Source organism: Neofelis nebulosa, chromosome 3 (genome assembly GCF_028018385.1).
Source record: "Neofelis nebulosa isolate mNeoNeb1 chromosome 3, mNeoNeb1.pri, whole genome shotgun sequence".
Classification (NCBI taxonomy): domain Eukaryota; kingdom Metazoa; phylum Chordata; class Mammalia; order Carnivora; family Felidae; genus Neofelis; species Neofelis nebulosa.
Genome location: NC_080784.1, coordinates 103,829,815 through 103,842,151, shown reverse-complemented (window position 1 = coordinate 103,842,151; position 12,337 = coordinate 103,829,815). Strand labels below are relative to the sequence as shown.

Genomic DNA, 12,337 nt, shown 5'->3' with positions numbered 1-12,337 from the left:
TCCTCCTCCAGTTAATCTTCAACTTTGAAGATGTGCTTTATGGCATGAATTACATTGTATAAGGGTTATACAGCCCTTAAAGACTTGGTGGAAATCAATCATTCCCATATGGTATTATATAATGATCAATATTTGACCCATTGTGACTTGTACAATATAGTACAAAACCCTAATATATGTTAAATATTAGCCAAAACTGTGGTGTCTGCAGTTTAGTTGTCACACTTTAAAATTCAGCTTAAAGGTATATTTCCTATATTATTAATTCTACTCTCTTCTTGAGATAGTAATACACCAGCCTATGGTATCTGTTCATTCCTTTCAATTCACAAGAAAACACAAATGGATATTTTCCTCTAGTAATTTAAAATCCTAATGCAAGTACACAAGGAACATTTTTAAAAAATAATAAAATCAATACAACAGTAACAAGCGAGGGCAAAAGAGTTAATCCCTCTAGGAGATGAGTTTTTCTCTTTTCAATGACTTCAAAATAGGGCAGTGACCTTTATCTCTTAAAATTGTTTACCTTCTAAAAAAACCTCTTGTGCTGTCACTCCAGTCATAGCCAGTTGGATAAAATTTGTATGCTATTTCCCAACTTCAGTGGACCAGCAAATTGAAATCATTACAAAAATAATGCCTTTATTTGAGGTGTTCTGATTTAAAGGGAGAATGCTTGACACATAAGAAAATCTCAATCTTTCAATGGAACAAAACTATTGTAGCATTGAGAACAAACATTTTTTTCCCGTGCCAAATGACTAACAGATTGTAAACTGAACCAGTAATCAGGGCAGGTTAATGGAAAACCATGAGATAATTTTCAACTTAAAAAAAAATTTCATGTTACATTGTCTTATTATCAAATCAGCCTTTACGAGAACTATCTTCATGGAAATACTGTTGTACAAAAACATGTTAGGAACACTCTGTTTTTGTTTTTAATGACATTGTTGAAGGCACCGTTCATACAATTTAAAATGCTGCTGTGAATAAAAGCTACATCATTCAATTTCTTTTTAAAGTTTTTTGAGTTGTGAAATATAAACTGAAAACTTACAGTGTGTAAGTTTTCTGGATTTTGAACCCACTGAGTGCACAATATTCTGTTCTTTCTCAGTGCTGGGCACAAACCTGGCCAAGAGGCTATACAGTGTGGGATTCAGGACAGGCTGGCCAGCACCTGCACCACACCCAAGGTCTCTGCAGGATATTTAGCATTCTCATTGCATTGCTCAATGTGTGGAATTAAGGAAACCACACTTTCTTCATTCATAGTGGATAATTTTATTTGTGTATGTTGCTGCAAGTCTCTCTTTTTTAATGTTTTGAGAGAGAGAGAGAGCACGCACACACGCATGTGCAAGTAGGGGAGGAGTAGAGAGACAGGGGGATAGGGGATCTAAAGAGGGCTCCATGCTGACAGCAGAGTCCAATGTGGGGCTCAAATTCATGAACTGGAAGATCATGACCTGAGCCGAAGTCAGACACTCAACTGACTGAGCCACCGAGGCACCACCATGTGTCTCTTTTCTAGGTGATATTTCTATAGTTAAATCTAATCCCACCATGGAGAAAATAAGAGAGCAAAGAAGTCAGGAAATTCTCTTTCTCAACAGCATGGTTTTCCAGATCGATAGTCTATCAACTTCTAGTATCCTTTATCTTTGTCAAGGACTTTCTTAGAATAGCTTAGTAAAGCTCTCATTATTTCTATTGAGGGAAGGGATTGATGTTCATCCTCAAGTGCAGAGAAGACACAGGTAAAGACAGAATTAAAACACAGAGCTTTTAGGGGTGCCTGGGTGGCTCAGGTCATGAACTCATGGCCCGTGGGTTCGAGCCCCACATCAGGGTCTGTGCTGACAACTCAGAGCCTGGAGCCTGCTTCGGATTCTGTACGTCCCTCCCTCTTTGCCTCTCCCCCGCTCATGCTCATGCTCTGTTTCTCTATCTCAAAAATAAATTAGAACACACACAAAAAAAGAAAACTCAGAGCTTTTTGGGAAAGGTAAATAATCCATTATTCAAACGGGAAAATGACATTTTTGTCTAAAAGTTAATTTTCTTGTACTCATTTCAAAAAATTTCATCTTTTGATCTATTCCATTCTCTTTTGTAGAATAACATGGGTAGCTCTACAAACAGTAATAAAATTTACTATCTTTCCAGTTTTATTATTTACCTTAGAAACTCCTCAGAAATGATTCTGAGATGAATGATCTGTAACATCCATTCCCTGATAGAGAACACATTATTATTTGTTCCCCACTAGTCACATAAGATTGCCCATTTCACCAACAGAATTGAGAGTATGAATTTTCTATTCTTTAATAATTTGAGAGAGGGGAAATGGTATTTGTATATTAGGATGCATTTATTACTAGAGAGTTTAAAATTTTTAATTTTTTTTTAACGTTTATTTATTTTATTTTTGAGACAGAGAGACAAAGCATGAATGGGGGAGGGTCAGAGAGAGGGAGACACAGAATCCGAAACAGGCTCCAGGCTCTGAGCTGTCAGTGCAGAGCCCGACACGGGGCTCGAACTCACGGACAGCGAGATCATGACCTGAGCCGAAGTCGGCCGCCCAACCGACTGAGCCACCCAGGCGCCCCGAGAGTTTAAAATTTTTAAATAGGCTTGCTATCCATTTAAATTTTCTGTGAATTGCCTATTCGTGCCCTTTGCTTATTTTTCTATAGGGCTCTAGAAATTTTTCTTAAAAATTTGTTTGAGCTCTTTGTAGATTATCAATCCTTGAGAAGTCAGAATTGAGAAATTACACCTTTCTCACTTTGCTCTTTTTTATGATCTTTCTGTGTACAGAGGTTTTAAGTTGTATGTGGTTAAATTGTTTACACTTTTGCTTTGTTATTTCTTCAACTGCTTTCATATTAGAAAGTTCTTTCTCCCATAAATATTAAATTCATGTTCAGATCTCTCCCATTCAGGTCTTCCATATTTTCATTTTCTTGACTAACTGCCATCGAGCTCTCTAAGGCCTGGGTAGACCTCGTGGTGTGATTCCCAGGGAAGACTGAGCTCTGGGAACTATGAGGCCAGAAAGAAGCCAGTAATCCCAGACCCAGAGCTGGGAGGAGATCTTGAGCACATAGCAAAAGAGACTTTGAGTCTCTTATGGGAAACAGCTGTTACAAAAAACTAGTTTCCTTGGTGGAATTATGAGTTGATTTGAATATAAATTTATTATGTTATCAAGAGGGAAAAACATAACATATATTTTGAAATCCCAATGCCTTGCATGTAGCTGTAGACTACCTCAGTGTCAGTAGGGTTCACACATCATTGTAACCCAAGAAGTGGTTTTACTTAGGAACCAGAAATGAGATAAAGGAAAAAGGAAGCACCAGCAGGGATGGGCATCTTTTCTCTTTGCTAAATGGAGACATGTAAATGTTGAGTGAAGAATGAAGGACATCTTGGAGAGAGAAAAAGAAAGGGAGAAGTGGGGCTTTGGGGGACATTCTAGAATAAATTTTTGTATACATTAATTGAGTGAAGCTTCTAAGTCAAAAACTTGAATCAATACTCCCTTTATATCACAAAACAAATGAACCCAGAAATACCTGCAAAGCCCTAAATATCCTTTCAGTTTCAAATGCACTTTTTGTTGTTTCCTGGCAGTAGCTGACTGATAGCAAATTTATTATTAATGACACCTCATACATAATAAGCTATACATCAATTTATTTAAAATTAACATGCCAGGAAGACATTCACTGTCTCAAGACAGTTTGGTTCAAAGAAGCCCATCTACAGATGAGCTGTCTCTGCTAATATGACACTTTCAAAGCAATGATAAAGAACCAGTGACAACTGAAATCAATTCTCTCCTCTCAGGTGCTAAAGAAAAGAGATGTATATTGTAAGATTTGTGAATAAATGTCCAGACAGTTTTCTAAAAATGGTTTAATGTTAATCTTATTCAGTATTATCTTTTTTCCTTCAATATAGCAAAACCTCAACTAGCAAGAATTCTCTAGAGAAAGACAAATACCAAATGATTTCATTCATATGTGGAGTTTAAGAGACAAAACAAACAAGCAAAGGGAAAAAAGAGAGAGAGGAAAACCAAAAAACAAACTCTTAACTATAGAGAACTGATGTTCACCAGAGGGGAGGGTTGGGGGGGATGGTTAAAATAGGTGATGGGGATTAAAGAGGGCACTCCTCATAAGCATAAGTGGGTGTTGTACGTAAGTGTTGAATCCCTAAATTATACACTGGAGCTAATATAACACTGTGTGTTAACTGGAATTAAAAATAAAAACTAAAAAGAAAGAAATGCTCTAGGAGGAAGGCAGTCGAGCCAATTTACTTTTAACTGATAATTCCTTGAAAAGTTATTTTACATCAGTATTAACTAAGAATCTTCACATTTCCCTGTCTTTTTAAGTTGAGGAGAGATCTGTGGTTAATAGCTGGCTAAAACCTTGTGAACACTAGATGTGGAAGTTCTCCACTTTGTGGAGTGTGCACACACACAAAGAGAGAAAAGGAAAGAGAGAAAGATCTCCTCATGCTCACTTACTGCTAGGGTGCCAGTAGATGCCTAGGTTCCACAGGTCAGAGGCACGTGTGCAGACCTCAGTTCTGGGCCTGGTTCTGAGTAAGGTTTCTGGAAGCACAGCTTAGATAAGCTTGTTCTTCCACCTCCCCCTGTGAATCTGTGAGTCTCCTCATATCCCTTATTTTCGGCCTAAATTGGCTATAGTCTGCTACAATGGACTGGAACAAACACAGTGAACATGAAATTTGTGTTTGATGACTAAAGCTAAACTTGCTTAAGAGTCATCATCCTGAGAATGAATTTTCATAATGTAGAAATGTTACTAGCTCATACATGTTGAATAATCACCATGTACTATACCTGTGCTAATTACGTGCATTAGCTCTTATAATCATCAAACAACTGAAAACGTAGTTGCTATTGTGGTCCCTACTTCACTAATAAGAAGACCGAGGCTTGGCCTGGTTGGGTGACTATCCCATGGTCACACAGGGAACACGTGGTTAACTCAGGACTTGAACCCCTGCAAACTGGCTCCAGGGCCGGCCCTCTTAAGCACCATGTACGGAGGACAGAACATTCAGTGATACATGATTAACCAGTTCATAAAACCAGATCTATTCCTGTTAACAGCTTACTTTTGGTGATTTATCAGTTTCTCTTAAAATACAACATATATATGTGTGTGTGTGTCTGTATAATTATTTATCTAATATATAAAAGCTGTTAGATTCTAGATAACTGAGATTTTTATTACAGTAAAACATCATAGCTACAATTTTCATGGATTATTTAAAAGCCCCATACAAGCAGCAAATACATACACTTAAGTTTATTTGAAATACCAGAGTAAAAAAGTAATCATAAATCTTATTTCTGGTATTCACAGCTGTGTGACCTTAGACATAACATTTAAGTTTGGCAAACCTCAGTTTCCTTGTAGAAAAGAAATCTCATCATCTATTTTACCTATTTTATAGGGGAAATGGATAACATAGGCTTGTCACAAGGATTAGCATGACAGTGTAACAGTGCCTTACAAAAATGTATACAAATAACATTTTATTATTTTTAATTGCATTACGAGTGGTTCACAAAATTCTTTTGCATGTCTTAATCCATTGAAATTGCATCAAAACCCTGAGACAGGTAAGAGGTATGATCCTCCTTTTATAGGAGAAAATTGAAGTTTAGAGAAGGTTTATGACTTATTCAAGGTCTTGCAGCAGACAAAAAGTGGAAAGGATCACAGAAGCTAGATATTTGACTCACAACTTTACCACATTTCACTCAATCTCTTTCATGAAGAAAAAAAATCTATTATCAGTAACATTTATTTTTATTATTTAAAAAATTTTCCCAGGATTATGGCATAGTTGATATGGTGCTGGATAAAAGCAGGCCACTTACCTTTTTGACTTCATACTTAATAGCAAGTTTGACACGACTCAGTGAAGCTTTATGCCTGTGTACCTCTAGGGGCTCTGCTGATTCCAGATCTCCATTCAGAATGGCTTCTACCTCTTCTGAGTCTCGGCAAAGATCCAGCACACCCACTACAAAGTCTTTACATTGCATGGAGAGCTTCCGGTAGTCATTCTAAGAATGAGAGGTTTAAATTCAAGGAGTTTGTTTTAATTCAATGAAAAGTATTTAGAGTTTTTGCGAATTACAAAAAAAAGGTCCCTTCTTCTGGGTAGAATTGTCGGTTAGATACAGGCCGGATTTGCCCCCATACACCCTCTTAGCCAATACCTTCTGCAACCTGCCCAACCATATCAGACAGCTCTGTGAATGGTATGCACGTTGGTCCCTGGCTTGTATTAAGAGATGTTGGCTAAATGCTAATGCTGACAGAGCAAAGGATCAAAAAGACTTCGAGCTCTCTTATGCAGATAAACAATAGTTTCCTTAAAGCTGAAACAAAACAATTCCTGTTATGAAAATTGGTTTAAATGGTAAATTTTCTAAGGCGGCAATCTGATATAGAAGATGGACTATATGTGAAAATCATTTGTTCAGTTTATACCATCCCTTGCCTTGCTGGGGACACAGCTTCTCAAAGCGTAATCCTCAAACCAGAGGCGGCAAGAGCACCTGGACATGTGTGAGCAATGTCAATTCTCTGACCCCATCTCAGATGTTCCTATTTAGAAACTGAAGAAAGAGCTCAGCAATCTGTGTAAACACGCTCTCCATGTGTTTCTGATACACATTTACATCTGAGGACGACTGATTTATAGTGAATGTAAAGAGATGGACAGGAGCCAACCTGGAGAGGAGGTATTTTTCCTTGTTTGTCTGAAGGGCACATTATCATGTCCTGCAGAACTGGAAGGAGAGAAATGTCTGATTATATGTAATTGAATTCTCAAGGGTTGCAGAATACCAATACCTGAGAGAAAATTTCCAGGCCACTGGAACTAACACCTTGCTAAAAATAATCTGTGAATCTTTAATTTCATTAGCATATTTATATAGCGCCATGGACTGGTATAAGGAAGTCACTTGGCAGCATTTCCTGTTACCTTCTGAATGGAGTTCTATTTCTGGCCCCTTGATTCCAGTCAAGGTATCAATGACCATCTCTTGGGAAAGCATCTTACTTTCAGAAACCCCAGTTCCACCTCTATGGCTTTCACTAAGTTTTAGCCCATTAAGAAAGTTAACCAGATGATAATTTAATTTGGCACACTTGAGGAAAATAGAATTCTTCAATATGTTCTGAGATACTGTAAATGTCTAATAACTAAGTAATCTTAGCATAGCAGTATTTCTGGGCTTCCCAAAATCCTACTGAAAAAAAAAAAGACATGAAGAATTTGAATTTTTTCCCTCAAATACACAATTGATTTCATGGGCAAAAATCACATCACCAACTAAAAGAAGAAAGACTGTTTAAAGGCTACATAGACTATAATAGTTTCCATTTCAGATATCAGAAATTCAGATAAGGAAGAGTTACAGTTAATCCTTTTCCCCTAATAAGAGAATAAAATGAATAAAACTTCAATCTTTGGTTTCCATTCAAGTTGGTACCATGCAACTGATAAAATTAATAAAACATTCAGTCTCTGGTTTCTATGCAGAATGTCAGTTAAATATCCATCTGACTTTCATTCCTGAAAGACTAATGAAATATTTTATTAGAGCACCCAGAAGTATTAAATCCATGTCTGTTTCCATATAAAGCTTCCCTTTTAACACATTTTTTTTTTTAGATGAAATTTCCTCATGTTACTCTTCAGTTCAGACTGTTCTATAAGATTTGGAGCAACATTGGATGACCATTTCTTCACTGATCAGAAAAAAGAGAGACTATGTCAATGCTTGAAGAAACTTAATAACTGCTTCTGTAGTAATACATAAACCATAACTCATTGTTTTTAAAAATCATAATCTGGGGTGCCTGGGTGGCTCAGTCAGTTAAGTACCTGACTTTGGCTCAGGTCACAATCTCAGTTCTAATTCATACTTTCTGGGTCGGAGGCCTGCGTGTCTCTCTGTCAGCACAGAGCCCACTTGGGATCCTCTGTCTCCCTCTCTCTGTCAAAAATAAACATTAATTTTTTTTAAAATCATAATCTATAAATTGTCTCATCTTAAAGTCGTGTGGTTTGTTCACATCCACTGAAACATCAGTGAAGAAACAAAAACTGGTAATCATACAAGTTGCAAAAACAACACTTTGTCTTCCTAACAATGTAAACATTTCCTGCTTGAAGAAGTGTATTGCCCAAGTGCGGAAAATAATCACAGCTGGAGATGAGAATTTCTTTTATTGTGGTCATGGGATACCACTTTATCAATATATGTGGGGCTCCCAGGGAAAGATGGAGAGCTCCAGCTAAAGACAGCTTTTCTCAGTTGCAAAGGAAACTAGCAACAGTCTGCACTGCACCACAAGGTGACTATTTTAGTTCTACCATGAGGGCCTGTCTCATGTTCCTTCACAACTCAGACCATTTGTCTGATCTGCATTTTCTAGTAATTTTCTCTTAGTTTTGCTTAATCATGTTCATCATGCCACTCTTCCAATACCATAGCTCTCCACAAAGTTACCAGATGGCCCTGCTACTTTCTTTACAGAGCGGGAACTCAAAACCCTGAGGACCTGCTCAAGCCAGGGGAAAAACAATGATGCTTGGTCCCTGTGGCAGCCTGTCCACAGATTTCAGCAACTTATTTTAATGTTTGTAGTTATCATCTCAATCCCTTTTTATCCTTAAAAGAACAATTGAGGGGCGCCTGGGTAGATCAAGATCATGATCTTGCAGTTCATGAGTTTGAGCCTCATGTCAGGCTCTGTGCTGACAGCTCAGAGCCTGCAGCCTGCTTCAGATTCTGGGTCTCCCTCTCTCCCTGCCCCTCCCCACCTCACATTCTGTCTCTGTCTCTGAAAAAAAAAATGGATAAACTTTAAATTTTTTTTTGAAATAAAACAAAAATTGAAATTCAACTCTAAGCAGGCTTGGTTCTATCAGATCCTTTCCCTAATAACAAAAGGAGCAGGCTAGTGTAGTGCTTAAAAGCAGAAATCTGAAGCCAGATTTACTGGGTTCAAATACTTCTTCCACCACTTACTAGCTGTAGGATCCTGTGGGATTTACTTAGCTTCTCTGATGAGAATAAGCCAACCTAATATTGCTGCTAGGAGGATTAATTGCTTAGAGCATGGTACACATGAGGTACTATAAAAATACATCCATGTTATCAGGTACAGCACATTAGATAGAATATCTAGGTCTGGGACCCAAGGCACCTAAATCTAGGCTTAGCAGATGGGTCCTTGGCTATAGCTTTTGTTTTTTCATTTGTAAAATAAGAGGTCTATACAACCAGCTGACTCCTAGAGTATCATCCTTCTTTTTGCTGTAGTGATTTTGGTTATATTTATTTACCTCTTCCTCACAGCCCTACTATGATGTAAATTAAAATTGCTTTTCTAATTTAAAGAGAAGAAAACTGAGGCACAAGGAAGGCAAATGCCCTCTTTTTAAAAAAAATAAAGTGCATTATTGACTCAGAATTAAGAAATTTCACTTTGCATTCTCACAGCTTAATAAATGACTAGCTTCCTTGCCACTGACATTTGGAGGATTAGACCTAGAGTCCATTCTGTCCAATATTCTGTTTCTCAGAATAGCTTCAGACATCATTTACACATCCAAACTATTTCCTTAATAACCTGTCACCAAGCCGTCCTCCATTAATTTATCTAAATCTATATCCTAGAATTTTCAACCTCTTGGGGGTAATGACCTTCATATGTTTTCGGCACCATGCCTCCTGCATTCTTCAAAGAACTTTGGAAACTGCACACTGGCTAAGAACCTTCTCGGATGCACCTAAGTGATGGCGATTTGAGGGGTGAGATGCTAGATCTTACAGGCCATTGATAAGAAAATAGATACAGGTGTCTAAAAAGGAAAAAAAAAATCACCTCTTTTTCACTAGGGAACATATTATTTTTTCATTTCAAGGCTAGTATTTGATCTCATATTTTGAACTCTTTCTCTATGGAAAGAATACAGTGAACATAGGGCAAATCAGGTTATCTGTTTGCCTCAGAAATGAGCTTCACTTCCACTGCCCTTTCCAAGCTGAGTCTCTGGGTCAGCACCGTGAAAGCACTATTTTCTCTGTCTGTCTAAAGCCCTGACTGATGGACAGGAGCGTGGGATGAGAGGGCACAGAGATGAAAGGAAAGCAGGTACTAAAGGAATAACAAGGACAGGCAGGAACAGGAAAGAAAAGCAACCTTTAGTCTGGAGGAAGACTTGTCGTCCTTAGAAACTGTAACTTCTGAGGAACCATCTATATTCAGGGTCAGAGAGGGTTATGCTACACGAGTACTTTCCGTATAGATCAGAAAAAGGAACTGTGAGATTGAGATGATCTTTGCAGATCCTTAGACACTTGGTAGCTTCATGGATGCCCTCTTTAACTCAGTAGTATTTTCTCCTCTTTTTGCCTTTTGTAACATTTTCCCACATTTGAAAGGTTATCAGAGGTGACTCTTTAAGTCAGGGTAAAGGAGATTCAAAGTATCATCAATACAGACCTAGCCAGCTTCAGGAAAAAATATGAACAACAAATTTTTTAACTATCACTTCACGAAGATGACTTCTCTACACAGAATTGCAAACACTAGCCTCTTTTAGAAATTATTAAAGCAAAATATTAGAAAAAAATCCCTTTTGTAGAATCTCTTTTACAGATCTTCAATATATATCAAGCAAAATGCAAAAAACAAAAACAAAAACAAAAACAAAACAAAAAAACAAAAACAAAAAACCCCACAAGGTTTTGATGAGATTTGAAATAGTGGCTAATAAATTTAGAATTTCATTTTTTATTACTTTGTCAAAATAGTGATATTTACAACTATTTAACCTTGATGCTTTTCTATTTTCTCTAAACAGAATTTGAAATTTACCATTTTCTCTGAGTTCTGTCTAAAAGAATAACTCATTTTGACTCCAAGGAAATTCATCTTTTCAAATATCACGTAATGAATCTCTTCAAAGAGTAAATATAAGGTGATATTTTTTTATTTTTCCACATTTTCCAAAATTTGTATAATAAACGTGTAGCTTTTATATCAGAAAAATTTTTAATGGAATAACAAAATTATACTTAAGGTCAGAGATCCACCAGGACAAGATGAGGGTTTATGATTAGGTAATTCGGTGTGTATGGAAAAGGAAACATACAAACAAAAAAAACATGCAAAACTTTCCTACCATTTTTTAACATCTTTTTTTAAAAAAACATTTTTGTTTTAGAGCAGGTTTAGGTTCACAATAAAATTAGGAGGAAGGTACAGAGAGTTCCCATATGTGCTCTGCCCCAAACATGCACAGCCTCCCACATTATCCAATCTCTCACCAAAGTGGTACATGTCTTATAATTGATAGATCTTCATGGACACATTATAATCATACAAAGTCCATAGTTCATATTAGCGTTCTGTCTTGGAATTGTACATGCTATCAGTTTGGATAAATGTATAATGACATGTATCCATCACCACAGTATCATACAGATTATTTTCACTGCCCTAAAAATCCTCTGTACTCCACTTATTTATTCCTCCTCTCCACTAACCCCTAGCAACACTGATCTTGTTACTGTCTCCACAGTTTTGCCTTTACCAGAATGTCATATAGTTGGAATCATATAGTATGTAGCCTTTTCAGATTGGCTTCTTTCACTTAATGATATGCATTTAAGTTTCCTCCATGTCCTTTCATGGCTTAATAGCTCATTTCTTTGTCCTAAACCATTTTCTTGCAACCCCTTAACTTGAATTATATTGCTAGTTGCATTTGTGTAAACCTCACATAAGTATGAAAAACTGTAATAAGATCTGAAAGACAGAATAATCACTGTGATCTGACACCACGCTACAAAGAAGATTAACTCAGCATCCAGAAAATAATTTAAGGAATTGATGTCTGCAATAATCTTCTTAGGTGGACAACGGGAGACAACAACCTGCTGAAAAACACGATGACTTTCACCAGAACCATGAAATCTCCTTGTGCCCCAGATTTAATAGATAGAACCGTCCAAAACCCATAGGAGGATATAGTAATTGAATAAAAGATTAAAATATCCTATCATTAGTTTTTTATAAAAAATAATACCACTTAACTAGAAACAATGTTCAGAAAAAAGGCTCATCCATTAAAAAAAAAATCTGTTAATGCAAAACACTTTGCTATCCTTGTATTTCTGGGTTGACCTGAGGTCTATGGCTCACCACTCTGAATATACATTTGTGGATTTCAGGAG

General features: G+C 36.9%; 1 protein-coding gene across 6 annotated transcripts in view; it reads right to left on the bottom strand.

The window, feature by feature from the left end:
- The window catches only part of TRPC3 (transient receptor potential cation channel subfamily C member 3), a 79,136-nt gene that overhangs the window by 47,088 nt on the left and 19,711 nt on the right, over nucleotides 1-12,337 (bottom strand). For all 6 annotated transcript variants that reach the window (XM_058721474.1, XM_058721477.1, XM_058721478.1 and 3 more), the window contains exon 3: nucleotides 5,948-6,136. In XM_058721474.1, the coding sequence (XP_058577457.1) occupies nucleotides 5,948-6,136 (189 nt within the window). The remainder of the gene's footprint in view (nucleotides 1-5,947; nucleotides 6,137-12,337) is intronic.